The sequence below is a fragment of the Mauremys reevesii genome, linkage group 3 (genome assembly GCF_016161935.1).
Source record: "Mauremys reevesii isolate NIE-2019 linkage group 3, ASM1616193v1, whole genome shotgun sequence".
Taxonomy (NCBI): Eukaryota; Metazoa; Chordata; order Testudines; family Geoemydidae; genus Mauremys; species Mauremys reevesii.
In genome coordinates this window covers 183,374,450-183,398,194 of record NC_052625.1, presented here as the reverse complement: position 1 = coordinate 183,398,194, position 23,745 = coordinate 183,374,450, and the positions used below count along the sequence as shown (strand labels likewise).

The following is a 23,745-nucleotide window of genomic DNA, read 5'->3' as shown; positions in this document are numbered from 1 at the left end:
GGATCAGGGGGTTCAGGGTAAGGGGGTGTGGCCCAGTGCCACTTACCTTGAGTGGCTCTGGGGTAGCAGCAGTGCGGCTAAGACAGGCTCCCTGCCTGCCCTTGTCCTGCACCACTCCTGGAAGTGGCCAGCATGTCTGGCAATGGCTCTTGTGGGTGGGGTGGGACAGGCAGGTCTGCTGCACGCTGCCCTTGCCTGCGGGTATTATCCCCAAATGGCTGCAGTTCCCCATTCCTGGCCAATTGGAACTGCAGAGGATGGTGCCTGCAGGCGAGGGCAGTGCACGGAGCCCTCTGCCCCACGCCCTTCCCCAGGGGCTGCAAGGATGTGGTGCCGACCGCATCTGGGAGCGGCGCAGGGCCATGGCAGGCAGGGAGATGGATTGAAAGCCCTGACCATCTGGATTTGGCCCATGGACCATAGTTTGCCCTCCCCTGTTCTAAAAAATACTATTTCAAAAGCCACTGCTCTGATACCAAATGTTGTTAAGTCTGCAGGGTAAGTTCAATTACCTGGACTGTTAACACCAGGCCTTGTATTATCTTTCGCATGTACCTCATCAGTCTAGAAAGGGGAAGAAAAAAAAAAAAAAAAGGTAATTATAGCAGTGCCTTCATAACTACAATAGTATGCAAAACTAGCATCAATCTCATCAATAGTTTGCTATTTGCATTTAATTTATTAAGCACCAACAATCTACTTGGCGTTCTATGACACATTAAGACAACCATTGCTCCAGCGGCCTTATCTAACATTAGCAAGCACCAAAGGTGAAGTTCTTGTCCCAACAGAATCAATGGGAGTATTGCTATTAGTTGCCACCCTCCAGGATTGTGCTGGAATCTCCAGGAATGAAAGATCAATCTTTCATTAAAGATTGTGTCATGTGATAAAACCTCCAGGAATATGTCCAACCAAAACTGGCAACCCTAACTGCTATCAACTTAATCTGAAGTGAATTTTTTTCCACTACGTTTTCAGTGGAATTTTCCTATCTCTAGGCCAAAAGTAGTTTGAATTTGGGGAAATTTAGTGTTTTTGTTTTTTTAAGTGTGTAATGCACATTACAGAATTTTTCATTCCAAGTTCTCAAAGTCAATGCTTATTTTATAGATATTGATTTATCTCTGTGTTTCAGTTTACCTAGTCCAAGAGCACAGAGCAAATCAACTGCATGGCAGGAATTAAAATTCTCATGTTCTTGACTTCCAGTTTCATGCTCCTTTCTCTAACCTACATTGCTTCTCTGTGACTGCTGAAAGGGAAACTACAGTATTTTGAGGAAGAGAGAGTTACAAATTTAGCTGATTCGGGATTTAAAAATATACTTTTTTTGTAATTAAGTACTTGGGGGGGAAAAAAAGTAAAATTCAAAGTCAACAAAAACCACAAGAAAGCTAATTGTCAAAAACAGCTATGTTTATTTTTAAAGCAGAACAAAGCCCATCAGGAGAAAATACTCAACTATAGAAGGCAGTAGTAAGTAGAGAGGTAAGCTAGTCCACATTGGTTACTAAAGCAACTCTCTTGAAAGCTGAATACTAAGGGTATGTCTACACTACGGGATTATTCCGATTTTACAGAAACCGATATTTGGAAACATTGTATAAAGTCGAGTGCACGCGGCCACACTAAACACATTAATTCGGCGGTGTGCATCTACTTCTGGAATGTTGCACTGTGGGTAGCTATCCCATAGTTCCCGCAGTCTCCCCCGCCCATTGGAATTCTGGGTTGAGATCCCAATGCCTGATGGGGCCAAAAATTTGTCACGGGTGGTTATGGATAAACGTCCTCAATCAATCCTCCCTTCGTGAAAGCAACAGCAGACAATCATTTTGCGGCCTTTTCCCTGGATTGTCTGGGCAGACGCCATAGCATGGCAACCATGGAGCCCATTCAGCCTTTTTTCACTGTCACTGTATGTCTACTGGATGTTGCTAACAGACGCGGTACTGCAGCGCTACACGGCAGCATCCCCTTGCCTTTGCAAGTTAGCAGAGATGGTTACCAGCCCTACTGTACTGTCTGCTGCCTTGCAAGGTGACAATGACCGTTACCAGTCACACTGTACCATCTGCTGCTGTGATGGGTACTCCTGGCCGGCCTTGGTGAGGTCGGTCAGGGGGCGCATGAACAAAAATGGGAATGACTCCCCAGGTCATTCCCTTCTTTAAGTTTTGTCTAATGGAGGGTCAGTCCTGCCTAGAATATCAGGCAAGCCTACTGAAGAACCAGAGATACAAACGGCCTCTCTGGGTCAGAGCCCCAGACATCCCGCAGAAATGATGAGCTGTATGCCATTCTAGGGGGTGCCCCTGCAACAACGCCACCCATTGCTTCCCTCCTGGGCTACTGTGGCCGTTATCCCCCCATTTGTGTGATGAAGTAATAAAGAATGCATTAACAACAACACTGACTTTATTGCCTCTGCAAGCAGAGATCAAAGTGGGGAGGGGAGGGCAGCCTCCAGCTGCTAGAATATTCCAGGCAAGAGTGAATCTCCATTAGACAAAGCTTAAAGAAGAGAAAGACCTGTGAGTCATTCCCATTTTTGCCCAGGCACCCCCGGCCAACCTCACCCAGGCCAGCCAGGAGCACTCACGGGACGACGACGATGGCTATAAGTCCTACTGTACCGTCTGCAAGGTAAGGGAAGGTAAGGGGATACCTCAGTGTAGCACTGCAGCACTGCGTCTGCCAGCAGCATCCAGTAGACATATGGTGACATTGAAAGAAAAAAAAGCCGAGAAAGGATTTTTTCCCCCACTTTGCTTTCGGGGGGAGGGGGGGGTGAAGGTGGCGCGACAACAACGATATATACCCTGAACCAGCTGCGACAATGTTTTTTTGACCCTTCAGGCGCCGAAATGGTTTTCGGAGAGAGTGCGGGAACTATTGGATAGCTACAGTCATCCCTCCCTCCATGCGCGTCCATTTCATTCTTTGGCTTTCTGGTACGCTTGTCTCAGGTCCTTAAGTTTCACGCAGCACTGTGTTGAGACCCTGTTGTGGCCTCTGTCCATCATAGCCTTGGAGATTTTTTCAAATGTTTTGGCATTTCATCTATTGAATCTGTTCTATCAGAACTCCGTTCCATTTCCATATACAGAGATGAGAGATCTCCCGTACGGTCCATGCTGGAGCTCTTTTTTGATTCTGGGAGTGCATGGTCACCTGCGCTGATCAGTGCTCCATGCTGGGCAAACAGGAAATGAAATTCAGAAGTTTGCGGGGCTTTTCCTGTCTACCTGGCCAGTGCATCCGAGTTCAGATTGCGGTCCAGAGCGGTCACAATGGTGCACTGTGGGATAGCTTCCAGAGGCCAATACCGTCGAATTGCGGCCACACTAACCCTAATTTGAAATGGCAATACCGATTTCAGTGCTACTCCCCTCGTCGGGGAGGAGTACAGATATCGATATTAAGAGCCCTTTATATCAAAGTAAAGAGGTTCGTTGTGTGGACAGGTGCAGGGTTAATTCGGTTTAACACTGCTAAGTTCGAAATAAACTCGTAGTGTAGACCAGGTCTAAGAGTCACATTAATTCTAGCCAAGGCAGGGAAAAAAAAAAAAAAACCCCCACCATGACCAGCTACACAAGAGCAACAGTTTATATTTACCATTGCCAAGTATTTATTTTTATGGAGTATTAGGATATAGATATTCAGGCCTGTCTGCAAAGGCCTATACTTTAAGAATTTAGGTTTATTCTTATCACTTAACTAGTTACAGAGGTACAAAACAAGAATAATAATAATAATAATAATAAAAAAAATCACAGTCTGCCTGTTTATAGGCCTTCTCTCACTATGATAGTCTAAGGCCTTGTTCTTAGGCTAAGGCCGTTGGCTAAACAGCAGGGGCAGCCATAAGCTGGGAAGCGAACGGTCACATCCTCAGTCAAACTGAAATAAGGCAGTTTTGGGCTGTTAAAAAGGTGATCCGATCTATCACCTCCAGATAAAGGGAATAATAATAATAATAAGAGGAGATATACCTATCTCCTAGAACTGGAAGGGACCTTGAAAGGTCATCAAGTCCAGACCCCTGCCTTCACTAGCAGGACCAAGTACTGATTTTTGCCCCAGATCCCTAAGGGGCCTCCTCAAGGATTGAACTCACAACCCTGGGTTTAGCAGGCGAATGCTCAAACCACTGAGCTATCCCTCCCCCCTAAAGGAAGAGCCTAGAAGATGTAAAAGGAAATTTAGTTTGATAGTTTTCTGTTTGGTAAGAACTCACTTAGCAATAGATACAGCTGGGAAACCCTTATGTCTTTATAGATGTAGTTGTGAAATCCTCACTTCTGTATTGTTTTATCATTATAGTTTCCACTTTGCTATTATTTGCATGGTCTCTGGTTCTGTGATTGTTTCTGTCTGCTGTATAATTAATTTTGTTGGGTGAAACCAATGAAGGTGGTGAATATAATTGGTTAGATAAACATGTTACAATGTGTTAGAATTGGTTAGTTAAATATCAGAAAAATGATTGGTTAAAGTATAGCTAAGCAGAACTCAAGTATGATGGCAGACTAGATAGTAAAGCAGGAAGTGGTGGTGGGTGGGAAATTGGAATCATGTTTTGCTAAGGTGGGGAATGGGAACAGAGACATAGGCAAAGCTCTGTGGGGTCAGAGCTGGGAAGAGGACACTGAGGAAGGAAACAGGAATCATGCTTTCTGGAAGTTCACCCCAACAAACATCGAATTGTTTGCACCTTCAGACTTCTTGCATGAAGAGAGAGCAACAATACCCGAAGGACCAGGAAAAAGAGAGTGAAAGAATAAGCACCCTTACACGGGGTTTGTATAAACGTATTCAAAAAAGTATATAAAGTATGCTAGTTATGGAGAAATGTGTGGGCAAAAGGGAAAATCCTTGTTTTCTAAAATGATTTTTTCTGAAAAAGCCAAACAAGAAGTTGAGGGGGGAAAAAAAAAAACCCACCTAGGTAAATTTAGAGAATTACCTTTAAAAGCAAGTTTCAGCTACACTGACAAATGCATGGACTCCCTCCGGTGGTTAGTTTAAGACCTACCACATTCTATATCCATATTTTGGCTACAGAATGATCTAAAATCTCAGTGAGTTTTTAAGTAACTAAGTACTTTACCCTCAACTCAATAAAGATATCTGATAAGAACTTATCCTAATTCAAACACTGCAAACAAGTTTGCCAAACCAACCTGGCTTCTCCATTTCACCTTGAAATGGTTTTGCAAAGAGCAAAATTTGTCTCTGGCTGGAAATGCTGGGGTTTATCCATCCTCCTTGTGGGGTTAAGGATAGTGAGATGTTTATCAGGGGAAATGAGTCTTTATGAAACTTGAAATCCAACCCTGGGCAAGAAAAATAGTTTTCCCTTCCCCAGATTAGCCAATAACTGCAGGCAGAGGCACTGTGAAGTATGAAGGTACTTGAAGGTAAATGTCAAGGAAGATATCTGCTCTCTTGCCAAAGAAACATAAGGCCTCCTCAAGCACAAATAAATGCCAGTAGATCTAAGAAAGTGCAAGCTCCCCAGTTAAAGCCCTCAGTTGGAGGGCAGACTAGAGACACACAAGCTATCAAGAACTTCAGGTGGTGGCGCTGGAAAATAAGAGTTCCTGGGCTCCTGTACTGAGGCTACAAGATCAGAGTGATCACTGCCTCTAATTATTTTGTTTAGGGTAGCAGGGAATAAGGTCAGTTGTCCACATCTCACAGAAGAGAAACCTACTCCTAATTCTGTACTCCTAATTCTGTGCTGCAGTGGAGATGGATTGCACCAGAACGGCATGCCAGCATTTTTGCTGCATGAGGGATGTCATTTTGTTCTTAAAATGGCAGCCTCCATATAGTGTGATGTGATATCCTCTCTCTCTCACACACACACACACACAGGATGTCATTTGGTAGAGCAAAACGTCAACCTCCCGTACAGCACGTGTGTAAGGTCATGTTGTCAGAAGTATTCTGGTGGTTGCCCATTCAGGACTATACCCCTGTCCTTATTTGAAATTTAAGGATTAACTATTTAAACCTATTCATTTGATGGAATTTTAAGAGCAAGAAATTAAAGAAAAAAAGTCTATACGCTTAATTTAGCCAGACAAAACTGGTCCATCTGAAACAAAAGTCTGGAATTAATCAGCCAAAACTGACATTACAAATGGAGATTGGCAACTGCAAAGCCCATTAGGGTAGTTCGACTCAGTAAGGGCATAGACCACCACAGCAAGGTCTACATTAGAAAGGCTTATTTACAGACTTCTGACCAGTCACAGATGAAAGATAATGTCTGGGACTATGGAACATTACAGGGGAAAAAAAATAAAATAAAAATAAAAAAAAAATCAGGTATAATGCTGTCCTCTGCAACTCAGACCCATTAAAGTTTGCTGGCAATCAGGTCTCTCATCCAGATTTCTATTTGAGTCAGGCACTTAGATTGCAAGAGTCTTGCAGAATTGGAGTTTTATTAGATCTGCAATATTACGTTGACAACATGGACTTTACACTACAATCAATATGCCAAATTTTATATTCAGATAGATGCAGCCATTTCAACAGGCTACAGTGCCTGTTGGTCCCATATGGGACCAAGTTCAGGTTCTAGCAGTTTAAGTCACTGTGTAACCTGAAAGCAAAAAAGTGGGTTTTTTTTAAATTAAGTTACATCTACTGTGGTCTAATAGGCAATTACAAACCACTTACCCTGATATGATTCTTGCCAAGCCTTTCCCATTGTTTGTCATTTTTGGGATTCACAGGAACAACAACGTGGTGTACAGTTTCTGGGACAGAATCCTCTCCTTTTAAGTCAACCCAAGTGGGGAAATGCATGATCTTCTCAGCCAGTTTCTTCACATCAAAAGAATGTAGAGTTGCAGAACACACAATAACCTTAAGAAAAATACAAATGTTTTATGGCAAGAAGTTTTACCAAAGCCACAAACACCACAGCAGGTGACTCTTAGTGGTCAAGAGTTTAAGTGGAGAGAATGAAGTCTGGAAGGGTCTTGTAGGTTGGTGACAGTTGTGTGGTGTTATGCAGAGAATTTTTTGCCTCTCTATTTCTGACACTATAGACTGATGGAAACCAGCCCTATGAAGGTCTTTCTGGCCAAGTCAAATAATTACTCCATTGTTCTCTAAAATCAGCTGCCCAGTCATTCCTGGTCAAGGAGATCAGCATTATTGGCAGCTGAAGAAGAGGCAACACAGAGCAGAGATGAAATAGAATATATCTGAGGAATTGTTAATCACATGGATACTTTACAATTTTACAGATTTCTGAATGTGGACTTTAGGGTTGTCATGTATCTGTTCCAAGTATAATTTTCATATCAAAATGCCTACAGTAATACTGCAGATTATGAAAGTTGTTTATCACACTCCTAATTTGAGTTACACCTAGAACCAAGTAGCAGACTGTAGTTCGAGTGGTGGTGGTGGTGATGCACTTTTTTCATAATGAGGAAGTACACAGCTCTTGATGGCATTCTAGGTAGTTTCTAGCCTACACATGTTTTCTTTTCAAATTGAAAGAAAGCTGACCTTTAGTAAGAGTATATTAATATATAAATATAATGTGAAAATGTATGTTTTGCTTTTCATTTTTTGGTTTAGTTCAAAAACTAGCATCTTAAAATTACTCAAGATAGCCAACCATTTCAGCCCAACAAGGAAGGCCATGAAAGACCAGCAGATTAAACCCAAGAGTATCTTCTGTAAACACTAAGAAGGAGAAATAGTAATTTCAGGAAATTGCTGACTTTCTAAATAAAATCCCATGTTATACCTTTAATTAGCAGACAGTCATCTATAAAAACTATTGTTAGAAAAATATAACAGTAGGTAACCACTTGTGGTGGAAGGTAGATTCAGAGAGTTGTAGGCCAGTATATCACAGGCTATTAAGCTATACCCAGTTACCCCTGTGTTCAGCCCAACAACTTGCGAACAAAACACTGAAACAAATAAAAAAGAGAAAGTGAACAGAAAAGTATTAAATTCCCCGTAAAAGAAAAAAGTGCATCACACTGATACAAGCTGTTGAACATAACAGTTTAACGTGTTAAAAATGATTGCTGATTACAATAAAGAGAGCATTATACCTGCAGTCTTTTTCCATCTGAAGTTATCTGAGGAATCTGACCATGGATTCTGTTTATGAAGTCTGTATAACCTTGGAGAAGGAGGCCATCCTACATTGGGTATCAAAAAAAAGAGAAGCTACAACACCTTTTGTTAATCTACTCAGACAAACAAATATTAGGATATGACTTTGATGCTCTTTAAAAAAAAAAAAAAAAAAAAAAAACCCTTGTCTGGCTGGGAAAGCATTACCAAAAGGGAAAAAAATCCTAAAACTCCTATTTATTTAAACTGGATCCTGAATAAAATTAAAGTGGGTGGACGAAAACAAACCCTCCAGACCAGCTGCTGCACTTTAAAGTTTACTCTACTTAAATAAACTGAACTAGAAAACCTGAAATAGCACCATTGTAGCTTTTTGAGCAGAAGTTCAGAATAGCCCACACAATTCCAAAAGCTGATTTAAAATTAAAAAAAGCAGGTTTTGGGGAAGAAAAAAAAAGTCAACAAGTAGGAAAAACTAGTTTATTTTAATCAATACCTAAAACCCACCTCAAAAAAAACACACCCAAATTAGTGTCCAAGCTAGATTTAGAAGATGAACTAAAGTCATATGTGCGACGGTTGTGACTGCAGTTGTATAAACTCAGCCTAGGTAGTATTTTCAAAGTTAGTAAATTAGGTATTTTTCCATAGTACTTTTTTGGTATTTGGCATTAAATTATATTACAACATCAAATCTTGTGATACCAGCTTCTACCCAAGGGCTTTGTACATTCAAAATGCTGCCTTTGAGGCTGCTACTTCCATGCACGATTCCTCTGTTACAAGGTGAAATGACTTTTTTTTGAGGAGTAGCCATTTAAGTTTTTCTGAAGGTGAAGCTTTTTGAAAGCCTTGTGACCACTCATGGTCTGCCTATTTCAGGGAGACGACTAACTCAGTCCACACCTTGGATGCAATGCAAGTGCAGGAATTGAGCATGCTGCATTTACAAAACACTAACTAGGATAATGAACCCTGAAACACAAGGATATTGAACTGTCACTAATGCATTTAAATACATAATTGCTTTAACTCTAGGACAATGAAAACTTCATCTAACTTCTAACAGTAAATCAAACTGCCAAAGTTTTGTTCTTACAAACAATATTAGTTATTTTCCTTTACTTACAGCTTCATCAAGAACCAGGAATCTAACTTGAGATAAGTTAAGCTTTCCAGTTGACACCAAATCATCCAATCTTCCAGGGGTTCCCACAACGATGTCCACCTATGAAATATAAAACGGTTTTTAAGTACATGTAGCAAGTCAAAATTTAACATGAACACTAAATTTAGGAAATTGCATGCAGAGCCAAGTGTCGTGATTAATTAAGGTAGCACAACCCTTCCCACTAAAAGACCCAGTTTTCAGTTGCTTATAAAACTTTGCCAACCTTTAATAGTATCAGCTGAAATTTGTCATTCCCACTATCTGGTTCACACTGAATATCTTTGGAACATTTCAGCTACAATGGTTCAGCTGTTTCAGACAACAAGGTTGATGAAAATAAGTGGTACTGCCCACATTTAACAACCCCCTTCCCCCCCCCACCACAAACTTCCAGTCATCTAATTGAGAAGCTCCAAGTCCTCTACCCATTGATGCAGAGATTTGATATTTCGCAAGGGCGAGGGACGAGAATCACCTTTGTGGGTCAGTGAGGTGATTTTTGCCATTCCTCTAAAAATATATAGCTAAAGTTTGGCCAAGCCAAAAAACAAAACCCCCTTAGAACCCCCCCCCCTCAGTTAACACATGCTTTGTGGAGACTTGTTAGAGCTTGGCAGCTAACTTCACTGAAGATTCATCTACACACCAAAATGCTCCTATAGACACCAGCAGACATACTGTATCCATGGATAGCTGAACATACTTCATCCAACCAGGACTTTCCTTACAATTGCTCCTTGCATCAGCTGGGGCTATTTGGGGCTCAGGAACTGAAAGCAGGGAAACCATCTCTATTGTGCTCTCAATGATAGTGCACAGGCAGCAAGGAAAAGGAGGAGAAAGCACCTGTTTGAATGCTGATGAGTGTAATATGGGGGATGGGGCTTGGACAGGAGTTGGGGGGGGGATGTAGGGCCAGATGATAGCACTAAGACAGAATGCTCTATAGCCAATAGAGCACACTCCCCTAGAGCCTGAAATTGAACCCAAGAACGTTCAGTCTCTACACTCCTCTGTCAGCAAATACCTGTGAAACCCATTCATAAAACGTACATTGCATCCCCCTCTAGGGGCTGATCCACACTAGAGGATAACAGTCTACTTCTGCTACCAGTTCCTCCATTTGCTTAAGCGGAGAAGGTCTGCTGTGGCCTCTAAGGGTTCAAACTTTTTTTTTTTTTTAAAATCAGGTGGGTTTTAAACAAACTGAAAAAATGGAATTTCTATTAATGTAAAGGTTGCAAAGTCAAGTACCCAAATGCCAGGAAAAGCCAGCATTCAGGCTGCCTGTGCAACTGTATTTGCCCCCCCATGTATGTATGCATGCATTATATGATTATACACTATTTTTTCCACAGGACCCTACTCTTGTTTAGTGAGCAGGATGGATGGTGTTCAGGGGATGAATCAGGGTGGAGTAATGAATGAGGCTGTTATCTCTAGGCACAAAGCCAAATGTACTCTAATGCATTTTACAGATACATATGGGATTTGTCCCCCCACCCGCAAAAATCAAGAATTGCAGTCACTTCTGGGGTCAAACAGTAGCAGGTTGGCACAGACACACTAAACAAAAGCTTAAGACTGAAAATGAATAATAGACTGCAGGGAACATATAGGCAAACAAAATGTTAGACATTTATCTATTAGTATGCACCGGAAAGAGGATTCTAATTTGCAAATCTCTTATGTTTGAAGAGATGAAAACGACAGTTTCCACTAAACGTATAAAGCAGGTAGAGCACAGTAAAGATTAAAATATCTTTAGGATACCAATAACGACAGTGCTATAGGACTGTTAATTACTGTATGTGCTTAGGACCTTGTTTTTTACAACTCATCTGAAAGATGATACCTTAAACACTGTGCTACTGAATACCATGCTGGGGCGCAGGTTCTGATCCAAGTCAGAAAGAAAATAATCATTTCCTTCAGTGCCTTTATTTTCCCTAAATGTATCCCTGACAAGAAGGATGACACTTAACTTAGGAGACCTGACAGGATTATGGCTGGAGGTGATACGATTCTATCTTGATCTATGAATTACCTTACTGATCAATGCACCAGCTTTTCTTACAGAACATAAAGGTTTGTATTCTCCCCCACCCGCCAGGTTTAATACTGCAGTTTCCAGACACCGAATTAAGGCTCTAACTTTTCAGGCCCATGTGTCTCAATGCCCAAAGCAAAATGCTATTTAGTGTTATAGTAGGCCAGCATTACCATGGCCTACATAGGTAGTACAACAACAACAGCATGACAGCAAAGCTTATCTAATGAAACCCTTCCTCACATCTCCTTCCTATTTCCCCTGTTTTGGAGGAGGAGGAGGAGGAGGAGGAGGAAATGACAAATTAGGATTGTTTTTGTGAAAACACAATAGATGCAGTTTCCAAACTAATCTAGAGACAGAATGCAATTCCTGAAAAGTAGTACACACATTTAGATATTGGGTACACAGCTACAACTATGAATTTTCTTCGGTTTTTGGAGAAAAAAAAGCTTTTCAGAACTGAATGACCAAAGTTAACAGGCTTACTACAAATTAAAAGCTATTTGCCTTACCTGGCTTAATTTGATCAATTTCTCTGTCTGAAGGGACATAAACACTAAAATACCACAGTAGTTGGGCAACATACCACTCATTTCATTTGATCAGACGTACAGAAGCTATACGGAGTGCAACATTGTCAGGGAATTTGGGCTGTGGAACACCACAACTATAAAAACTTTCAGTTAGTGATAAGAACACAACTTACACCGTTTTCCAGAATGGAAAGCTGATCTCTTGCAGCAACACCACCAATAATTAGGAGCTCCCTAAAATAGAAAAGAAAATAAGAAACCAAGTTTTTGAAATTTTTATATTTGTATGTTATAGACACATCTTATTCTCCAGCCTGTAGACCTTTGCATATACAAAGGAGTAATCAACCAGCTGGCCTGGTATTCTGTACACCATTATCTATACATACCTCACGCTAGAGAACTGTGTTTAAGGAGATTACAGTGAGCTTGAAAGCTTGTCTCTCTCACCAACAGAAGTTGGTCCAATAAAAAGATATTACCTTACCTACCTTGCCTCTCTAATATCCTGGGACCAAGACAGCTGTAACACTGCATACATTTAAAGAGATTAGTATGTTTTAAACAATCAACTTGTTTTAAACAAAGCATCAAGAAAAATAGCAGCACTGGACAAAATTGTGGCCTACAATACACATATTTAAGACCAGAATGTGAATCATTTTGTTGAATTCCAGGAGCATGAATTTCAAACAGTAGCAAAAATGTTTGGGGAAAAAAAAATGTGAAATTACAAGAATGACAAATGCACTAAGTATTCCTACCCCTTCAAAAGAGATGTATAAGATTAAATGTACACTATATAACTTTGTATAGCATGTTAAACTATGTTCTCAGAAGTTAGGAAACAAATGCATCATTATGAATGCAGTGAGCTATACATACTAATCAAATCTTATAGCTCTACATTTAAAAAGAAGGAACTTAATTGTAGTCTTGAGATTTCTAATGTTTCTTCATCATTTGATCAAAATATTTTGTAGGTAAAAAAACGACTTAAAACCACAACACCAGCACAATGAGCATCCACATACAAACCAAGAGACTTTGCTCTGATCCCACTAGAGCAAAAGAAACATAGGTCTATTGTACTAGTTCATGTGTAATGGTACTATAACAACCTGAGAAAGCAAAACAGGGAGAGCTAATAATTGATGGCATTAAAAAGGCTGAGGTACTTAATGCCTACTTTGCTTTAGGCCTTGGCTACACTGGCACTTTACAGCGCTGCAACTTTCTCGCTCAGGGGTGTGAAAAAACTCCCCCCTGAGCGCAGCAAGTTACAGCGCTGTAAAGCGCTATTGTAAACAGTGCCCCACTGCTGGGAGCGCGGCTCCCAGTGCTGTAAGCTAATCACCGCGGGGAGGTGGAGTACGTGCAGCGCTGGGAGAGCTCTCTCCCGGCGCTGCGACCCCACACACACTTCAAAGCGCTGCTGTGGGAGCGCCCTCGCGGCAGCGCTGTACACTTGCAAGTGTAGCCATACCCTTAGTCTGCAGTGAGAAGTATGAACACAGCTCTTAGCGATGGTCTAAGGCCTGGTCTACACTACGCGTTTAAATCGAATTTAGCAGTGTTAAACTGATTTAAACCTGCACCCGTCCACACAACGAGGCCCTTTATATCGATATAATGGGCTCTTTAAACCGATTTCTGTACTCCTCCCCAACGAGAGTAGCAGCGCTGAAATCGGTATTGCCATGTCGAATTAGGGTTAGTGTGGCCGCAAATCGACGGTATTGGCCTCCGGGCAGTATCCCACAGTGCACCAATGTGACCGCTCTGGAAAGCGATCTGAACTCGGATGCACTGGCCAGGTAGACAGGGAAAGCCCCGCGAACTTTTGAATTTCATTTCCTGTTTGCCCAGGGTGGAGCTCTGATCAGCACGGGTGGCGATGCAGTTCCAAATCCGAAAAGAGCTCCAGCATGGACCGTACAGGAGATACTGGATCCGATCGCTGTATGGGGAGACAAATCTGTTCTATCAGAGCTCTGTTATAGAAGAGCAAATGACAAAGCATTTGAAAAAATCTCCAGGCTATGATAGACAGAGTCCACAGCAGGGACTCAGCACAGTGCTGCGTGACAAGCATAACGGAAAGCCAAAGAATCAAATGGACGCTCATGGAGGGAGGGAGCGGGTACTGAGGACTCCAGCTATCCCACAGTCCCCACAGTCTCTGAAAAGCATTTGCATTCTTGGCTGAGCTCCCAGTGCCTGAAGGGTCAAAAACATTTTCCCAGGTGTTTCAGGGTATATGTCGTCAATTTACACCCTTCCCCCCCCCCGAAAGGGAAAAAAACGTTTCTCGCCTTTTTTCAATGTCACCCTATGTCTACTGCATGCTGCTGGTAGACGGGGTGCTGCAGCGCTGAACACCAGCATCCCCTTCCCAGTGGCAGACGGTACAATATGACTACTATCCATCATTGTCATCAGCCCGTGAGTGCTCCTGGCTGGCCTTGGTGAGGTCAGCCGGGAGCGCCTGGGTAAAAATGGGAGTGACTCCCAGTCATTCCCGGCAGATAGTTCAGAATGGCTGGTAACCGTCTTCATCATAGCAACTGGAGGCTGAGCTCCATCAGCCTCCCCCACCCCCCCTTTCATGTCTAAAGCAAAGATTCTGTACTGCCTAGACTATCATAGCAGCTGGAGGCTTCCTCCCCCTCATTTTATCTCACTAAAAGTCAGCGTTTCTTATTCCTGCATTCTTTATTACTTCATCACACAAATGGGGGGACACTGCCATGGTAACCCAGGAGGGTTAGGGGAGGAGGGAAGCAATGGGTGGGGTTGTTGCAGGGGCACCCCCTAGAATGGCATGCAGCTCATCATTTCTGCAGGATCTCTGGGGCTCTGACATGGAGCGGCTGTGCTCTCTGGTTCTCTAGTACACTTGCCCCATATTCTAGGCAGGACTGACTATTTTTAGACAAAACAAAGAAGGGAATGACCCGGGGAGTCATTCCCATTTTTGTCCATGCGCCCCTGGCCGACCTCAGCGAGGCCAGCCAGGAGCACCCATGACAGCAGACGGTACAGAATGATAACCGTCATCTCATCGCCAATTTACAATGGCATGGCAGACGGTGCAATAGGGATGGTAACCGTCTCTGCTACCTTGCAAAGGCAAATGAATGCTGCTGTGTAGCACTGCAGTACCGCGTCTGTCAGCAGCATCCAGTACACATACGGTGACAGTGACAAAACGCAAAACGGGCTCCATGGTTGCCATGCTATGGCGTCTGCCAGGGCAATCCAGGGAAAAAGGGCGCGAAATGATTGTCTGCTGTTGCTTTCACGGAGGAAGGATTGAGTGACGACATTTACCCAGAATCACCCACGACACTATTTTTGCATTGGGATCTCATCCCAGAATTCCAATGGGCGGGGGAAACTGCAAGAACTATGGGATAGCTACGGGATAGCTGCCCACAGTGCAACACTCCGGAAATCGACGCTAGCCTCGGTACAGTGACGCACACCCCCGAATTAATGTGCTTAGTGTGGCCGCGTGCACTCGACTTTATACAATGTTTTACAAAACCGGTTTATGTAAAAGCTGAATAATCCCGTAGTGTAGACATACCCTAAGTATACTTGGTCCTGCCTCAGAGCAGGAAGTTGGACTTGACCTTGAGGTCCTTTCCAGCCCTAAAGTTCTATGATACTGTGATTACTTGTTTTCTTTCTTCCATTTTTCAAACTTAAGGGAGCATTAGATATACATTTGACAACCTGAAGTAAAACCCCAAACACACACCACATCAGGTAGAGATTGCCTAAACAAATATCAACTGTTTGATAATCTAGCCTTGATGCTGCAACTTGCCCCCTAATTTCTTCTCTACAATCTGCCCCAGTCTCCATCTGCTTCATCTGGGGTGCACATGAATCTTAAGGCTGACCCGAAACCATATAACCTATGACATCATCCATACAGACCAAAAGTAACTGGAATGTTACCTGGACTGCAGATAACATTGGAAGAGATGTTACCTTAATTTAGGATTATCAACGTATTTTTTGAATTGTTTTACGTTGTTCAAAGTTTGTTCTGCTAACTCTCTGGATGGTTCCACAATTAATGCTTTTGGAGCATTAGGAAGGTTCTTTGTTTGAGACACTTGTGCATTTCCTAGAGAAGAAAAGATTTGCAATTGATAGAAAGTTAAATTTTGCATCTTTAAATTCATTATTAGAAACAATTTTCCAGACTTCCCCAGTTTAAAAAAAAAAATCTGGAGAATGCACCTTTTAAAGGAGTTATTTACTCCATTAAAACAAAAATCATTGCTATGGCAAACAACTTTACTCATTTGCAGCTAGTAGAGTTCACCTCCAGATGTACATTTTGAACTGAAAAAAGTGTAATTGCCCACTCAAAAACAAATCAGGCCCAGACAAGTGTTCATATTACTCATACAGCATGAGCCATTCACTGCTCATCCTTTAATGGAAAATTGCTAATTCTTGAAGTGGGTGTCCTTTTATAATTAAGTTGAATTCCTGTAAATTAGAAGTTGGATATGCATAGACTAAATAGCTAAAAATGCCAACTTCACATTAAGTATTAGACGACACAGAGTTAAGACTAAGGATAAGATTTGCAAAAGTATTCCATGTTAACCTAATTCTGCTCCAACTGAAGTCAATGGTCAAGCATCAAGTGTTTTTTAATTGGCACAATTAGGCCAATTCAAAGCCCTTCTGAAAAATCCCATTTAGTCTCCTGCCTATCTATCTGTGAGGAATTCTAATATTAATCCCACCCAAAAATATACCTGTGTGCTGTGATTTCAGAACATTTCCATCAGGAGCTTTGCAAAGAGCAATAAATCCATCCTTTGGTGGAAACTTAAAGTCTTCTTCACCGAAATTGAATTTCAATTCAGCATTCTGAAATAAATAAATTTCACAAAACATTTCAGACATTGATTCTAGATATATACCGTCTTTAACACTTCCATAAAAATTTTCTGTGGGAATCAGCCATAAGCTTATAGAAACATAGTAAAGCTTTTTCGTCTTTTAAAAACATGTCTCCTCAAAAGTGAGTTGTAAACAAAGTTGAACATAAATTATCTGATGGATCGTTTGGATTCATTTGTTTACTTTCTGCTCTTACTTGTGGGGTGTTTAAGATATTGGTTTTCTTCTGAATCAATGTCTCCAATTTTAAAACTATGATTTAGGCCCCTTGTGAACTTCAATATTTTAGCCAGGCCCGACTCATCGAGTAGTACTGCATCAATAGATTTAAAGATATGTTTCAGTCTTTGCCCTAAAAAGTTCCACTGAAGGGATTTCATACATTAGACAGGCATCATATAAGTGCTTTCAATTATTATAACTCATTTAACAAATCAGTAGAGAATGCTAGACTAATGCACTGTTGTAACATTAGGGTTGAGAATTTAAAATGGAAGAGTTAAGGTTCTTCACAAAATTTTCTCACCCACATTATACACTAGCATTTCTGGCTATTCTTTTAACTGTTAACTTACTGAATTGTGTTAGAGAGTGGGTGGACAAGACAGTAGTGCTGAGACAATTAACGTTTAAACTTTAACATTGCAAAAAAATGCAAACTTATACTTATTTGTTTACTGAATCTGAGGAAAGTCAAAACCCTAACCCTTCCACCCAGTACTCCACTTCCATGAAAAGAAACTTCACCAGCACATTGCTGACAGAAAAGATGCAAGGGGCGGGGTGGCCAATGAGGTAATAAATAATAATAATAGGAGATATACCAATCTCCTAGAACTGGAAGGGACCTTGAAAAGGTCATCAAGTCCAGCCCCCTGCCTTCACTAGCAGGACCAATTTTTGCCCCAGATCCCTAAGTGGCCCCCCTCAAGGATTGAGCTCACAACCCTGGGTTTAGCAGGCCAATGCTCAAACCACTGAGCTATCCCCTGCCCCAACTGAGCTATCCCTGCTACTAGGTGGAGATAGTAACTGAGGCAAGAATATATAAAAATCTTATGGAAAGAGTAGTTATGGTATATGATTAATATTTGATATTTAAAACTGGACTGGAACAATTCTCACATGTTTTATTTATATATATTTGTGACAGATTCGTAAGTTACCTTCAGAACACAGGCTGCAAAGAGTGCTTGGCTCTTTATATGTGGTGGGATTTCAAATGCAATGCCAAGGTCTTTCCCTGAGAACATAATACATGTAACACAATTAGAGTGAAATGTTCAGTTAGATTGTCAAAAGGAGGAGAAAAAAAAATAAAAATAAAATAAAAAAAATCAGCACTTACCAGTTTTGGAGAACTTGATCTGCCCTTTGTCTATATCCAGATAGCATCCAACTGTATCATGCATAGTGAATTCCTACAATGGAAGACAGATTGAGAACAGAACAAACTGATTTAGAGTAGTTACGTTAAAAAGAAAATAATAATAATAATAATAATCTTCATAGTTTCTGACCCAAACAGCTTCAAAAGCAGATACAATTTTACATTTGATTTAAAAAACAAAAAATCCCCGCTCTTCTCTGAACGGCACACACTTGTCTTAAAAAGACGTGTGTTTAAACAGACAAAATTGGCATCTTAAAATACTTATTACAAGAAAGTTTGATTTCACATAATTAGTTTGTTCATAAAACCAAAAATATGTTTTGATTAGATTCAAGTCTGAGTGGAAGTGCACTAAATATGGATTAGACAAGCAATCTCAGTTTATGACAAACATGCAAGCCTACGTACATGCCAACTTATACAGACACAAAAAAGAGATTGCACTTAAATATTTTTGAAAGATGTTTATGTAGCACCTCTTCAATCACCCTTGGGTTATTATAAAGTACTTCAATTTTAGTAATCAGAAATTATATTTTTTTCAACAGCTGCAAAAGCTGCAATGCATAAGCTTTGGACAGTTCACCAATAATATTAAAGATAATTATTAAAATTGGGTTTCTGCTGAGCTACCTGGATTCATATCAATTGTGTCATAGGAATTCAGGTAGGCATGTAAACTTCTGAAGTTAACTACAATTTCAAAAAGGTTTGAACAGAAACAGGAAAGAGGAAAGACCAGTTTTAATGGGAAACAAAAAAACAATTCTCAACTGAACAGCTAAGATGTAAAAGGTTTAGGTCTGACTGACTTCATTGTATTGGTATAGTGTGACAAAAAGGGTGCAGTAAGTGAAGCAATAAGGTAATGTGAAACAAATTCCTTAATTATTGCTCAATGCATTACAAGGTCCTCATTGTGGTGGTTGTTAATACCCATAAGTAGGTCAGTTGCATAGAGGCCAGTGATGACAATAGAAAGAAAAGCCCCAGAAATAAGTCCAGGAGATGAGACTATTTTTTCCACTCTATACATAGCTGTAAGTTTTAAGATGTGGGCATGTTGGGTCAGTATGTTTGTGTAAATAACATAAAAATTCCAGATTTGTGCTAATTCAATGCCTGGTTTTTAAAGCAGCAAATCTATATTATACACATCGAACAGTACCTGGCTAACACAAATATTTTAATTTCTAAAACGGATGCTGTTATTTACTAGAAATAACATTTCTAGCCACTTAATGATTGAAACTTACCTCACCATAACTGTCAAACTGTTTGTTGTGTGACTTCTTTCCAGTTCCACCATAGCCAAAGCCAAATTTGTCAGTGCCTAAATTCAAGTTAAACAATATCATTGTTACTGTTCAGGTTGCAGGTCACAGATCCTTTTTCACTACCATCTCAAACCATGTCAGACTCAACTGTTTGGATTGCCATCATGCAAGGGAACACCACCTGCTCTTAAACAATTTTCATTGCCTTGGTGCACTCTCGAACACCATCTCTAAGATAGCATGCTGACTTTTTTTCAGTCTCTACTCATCTACATGTTAATAAACTATGAAAATAGAAACAGAAAATTAGAGTGTATCCCCTCTACAGGCAGATCTCTTCCTGCCTGCTTAGCAGTGTTTGGATGAAAAGAGCTGCACATCCATGGGCTTGCTCTCCCTCCAATGCAATTCCCACAATCCTCCAATGCAATGCCCCCTCTACTTGTTCTCTGGAAGACTGGAGCAGGAGATTATATGCGTTCTGTGACACCGACTCCTGTAGACCAGCTGAACTTCAGAATTTTCTATTTTATGACGAAAACTCACCCAAATCCAATGAAGCCTGCATAGTGGACCACCCAATTCTGCACAAGCCCTGGTCATGACAGGATACTTCATAATAGTATTTTCCTAAAATAAATAAATAAATAAATAAATCATTTAAAAAAAAAAGACACAAAACATTTAAATGTCAGTTTCATCAAAGCAGTTCAGCTTGGTTACTTCAAGAGGAAGACTGAAGGATTTTTTGGTAAAATAATTAGTAAAACTGAACTTGAATATGCAAAAGTACATTTCTTCTTAAGGTCTTCAATCTGTTTAAGACTATGGATCTGAGTCAATATACGTTGGCTCATAGTGACTATTCTGAACGCAACCAACTTAAACTGAGGATAGTCAACAAGGTAGAAAGTCAAAGATACTCATGTTTCAGAAACGCAAATTGTTTTCAAAATGCATATTTAATCATTGTATAGCTACCTTTAGTCACTCCTTTAGTTGCTCTGCATCCATGCCATTCCTTTACCTCTCTGCTTTGGCAACACAGACCATCTGATCCAATTGCTGAACAAGACAAAAAACAATGAACTTAAACATTTTAGAGTAGAGACAGAAACTTGATTCAGCCTTATATGAAAAACTCATGTGGAGAAATGCTATGGACAGCAGTGTATCTTAACATTGCTTTGACACTTCAATCTTCAACAAGAGTAAATTATAATTGCTGTTACAATTATGATCACCTAGCCTGATCTCTGGCATAACAGGCCAGAGAAATTCAGCCAGTAATCGCCACATTAAGTCCATAATATGCCATAGTTCAAACAGAAGTTACCTAGAAAGATATCCAAGGTATGTCTACTACACTTAAAATGCTATGGCTGTGCTGCAGCAGAAAGACTACCTTTGCCAACAGGAGGGATTTGCTTCTCAGTGTAAGTAATCCACCTCCCTCAGAGGTGGAAGTTAGGAAGAATTCTTCCATCAACCTTGTGTTGTTTACACTTCGATTATGTCAGTCTAACTGTGCTGCTCAGGAGTGGGGATTGTTCACACTCCTGAGCAATGTAGTTAAACCAACATAATTTTTTAGTGTAGACCAGGCCCTAGTCTTGCCAAAAAGGATTCAAATGCTGGAGAATCCACCATACTCCTAGGCAAGTTTTATCAATGGTTAATTACTCTTGCTGTTAAAATTTTTCACCTTATTTCTAGTCTGAATGTGTCGAGATTAATCTTCCAAGTCCTGGAAGTCATTATGCCGTGCCTTTGTTTTTTTGCCAGATTAAACAGAGCAATATACTATCAGAAATCATGTACTTATAAACATTGACTGATCACAGCTCCTCTTAACCTACTCCTTGGTATAAAACAAAAGAAAAAAAAAAGTTTTTCACCACAGGCATGATTCCAAACTCCTAAGAATTCTCATCTCTCTTTGCTGAACCCTTGCCAGCTTTTCCAACATCATTTTTTGAAGTGTTAAAACCAGAACAGGACACAGTATGCCAGTAACGATATCCCTAATGCCATATTCAGAGAAGATATCTCCATACTCTTACTTGACATTCACCTGCTTATGCATCCAAGGATCATGTTCACTACTTAACTCATCCATTGGATTTGCCATATGGTAGATCCAATGTGGGCAACCATTGTACTCACATTTCATAAGCACCACCTGCCTTAAAGCCCTTTGTGCTAAACTCTGCCTCCTTGGTCTTGATAATGAACTCTTACTACCTTATTAAAAATTAGTTCTCAGCCATCACTGATATAAAAATTGATATACTGAAGGCATCTACGTCATCCTGATTTCAGAGGAAGATTTAACATCTTCCTTCATCATGGAAAAAGTCACCCTCTCAAGGATAGGCAGCCTAAACTTTTTAAACAGTTTTTATTTTATTAATACCACTCCAGGACTAGAAAGATAATATTGTATTGTTGGTCCACATTTCACAAACTATTGTATCTTCATTAGTTTCCCCTTAATATTGCTGAATTGGTACGTGTATTAACAGTTTCAACTTTGTGTGTCTAAAATGAAGCACTTCAGATTAAATTATAAATTTTGAAGCTTTCCCATGCACCATATCCAACCTGCTCTTTCTGTAAATCTGTTTGAGAAAAGGAGTCTGTGTTACAAGTTAAATTTGACTTTTAATATTTAGAGTAACAAAAATAAAAAATAAAAAAAACAAACCCATAAAATACTCAGAAACATGCCCCACTCCATGTCCTGCAGCTGATACCAAACAGCAGTTACAGATTTTGGTCAGAATCCTGGAGCCCTTAAGCAGTCCACTGAAATCAGTAAATTACTTACACTAGTTCAAGATGCAGGCCTAGGTCTTTTATTTCCAGTTACATTCAAAGTCAGCGTATACCTCTATTTACAGACTGCATTTTACAATTTAATATTTGTTACTCACTCTTACAGCATTAAGATGACAACTTACCAAAAGCTGATCCTCTATCGTATGGATTCATCTGCCATTTGTTGAGCACTATTTAAAACAAAACCACAACACCAATAAGGGCAGTCAGTACAGCTAGTATTAAAAATCTACAAGGTAAATATGATATTTTGGTACATGGTCTTACTGCATTTCAGGTCAGAGAATAAGTTTTTGAACTGTTAGGCCCAGATCTTACAAACCTCCTGGCTTTTTGTCATGGTTTTGGTCATACAGAAAATACTCTTAAAACATAAGAAGGAATTTTGAATGCTGTTGCTGTGTACACTAAGTATTCACTTTTCACATATCTTGTATTGGCTAAAGTACTATTCCAGTCGGTATTTTATTTATATTCCAGTGCATCTTTCAGAAAGACAGCTGTAACAAGTCAAGTTTCTGATTTCATTCTGCATACACACAAATCTATTTGTGAAGAGTTTGTACACATACTAAAATAAAAAGGGATCTTGTATTTTGCAGGTTTAAGTTGGCCATTAAAAACAAATAAGTTTTAAAACAAAATTCCATGGCAATTAGGTCTACAAGTCCTTTCCACATGCATTAAGGTGGTTCAAGCAGTACCATTCCCCCCCCCAACCCCCAACGCACTTGAACTGTCCCTAGTGCAACTGGAGCTCAAATCGTAATTGGAGATTGAAAACTGTTGCAACATAAACACATTGTGACAGTTCCAAAGTCATCCCTACAAATCTCTACATTTTGTATAACATAGTATACATCGGACTTGGTTAAATAAATGCCCAAATTCTTTTTTTTTTTTTTAAAGCTGTATTTTAACTAAAACACAACTTAAGAAATAGAATGAAGTATATTCAGTTTCAACACTTCAAATGCCACAAGAATTATGTAGTTAAGTGAACAGACTTACCTGCCCCACCAGTTTTGATAGTTGTTTTCCCCTTTTTGCCTTCCTGCTGGTCCTTAAGTGTTTCATAAACAATCTGGATAACTGGGATGCTGAAAGCCTAAAAATACAGAGCTCTTTTGATACTGAAGAAATACATCAAATGTTAAGCCACAAAAAATAAATTATGCATAAAAGTCGTGTTATGATCTCCCAATCCTTGTGTTTAAAAAAAAAAATCAAAGCTGTCTAGTCAAGCTGTCTAGTCTAGCTGTAAACCGTTGTATTTGTTAATAGAAATGTTAAATTTTTAAGTAAACAAACAGCAACACACCAACACACCTCTCACATCTGAATTGTATGAGTCTACACTAGGGTTGCCAACTTTCTGTTGAACAAAGCTGAACACCCTAGCCCCCCCCCCT

At 40.2% G+C, this 23,745-nt stretch overlaps 1 protein-coding gene across 1 annotated transcript in view; it reads right to left on the bottom strand.

The window, feature by feature from the left end:
• Positions 1–23,745, bottom strand: part of DDX1 (DEAD-box helicase 1) — a 38,859-nt gene that overhangs the window by 6,791 nt on the left and 8,323 nt on the right. The window contains exons 5-18 of the mRNA XM_039531872.1: positions 23,345–23,441; positions 22,456–22,503; positions 20,474–20,557; positions 20,039–20,122; positions 19,472–19,548; positions 18,171–18,243; positions 17,989–18,065; positions 16,675–16,789; positions 15,890–16,028; positions 12,061–12,121; positions 9,260–9,358; positions 8,106–8,195; positions 6,703–6,891; positions 513–564 (exon numbers count right to left, since the gene is read on the bottom strand). Coding sequence (XP_039387806.1) covers positions 513–564; positions 6,703–6,891; positions 8,106–8,195; positions 9,260–9,358; positions 12,061–12,121; positions 15,890–16,028; positions 16,675–16,789; positions 17,989–18,065; positions 18,171–18,243; positions 19,472–19,548; positions 20,039–20,122; positions 20,474–20,557; positions 22,456–22,503; positions 23,345–23,441 — 1,285 coding nt within the window. The remainder of the gene's footprint in view (positions 1–512; positions 565–6,702; positions 6,892–8,105; positions 8,196–9,259; positions 9,359–12,060; positions 12,122–15,889; positions 16,029–16,674; positions 16,790–17,988; positions 18,066–18,170; positions 18,244–19,471; positions 19,549–20,038; positions 20,123–20,473; positions 20,558–22,455; positions 22,504–23,344; positions 23,442–23,745) is intronic.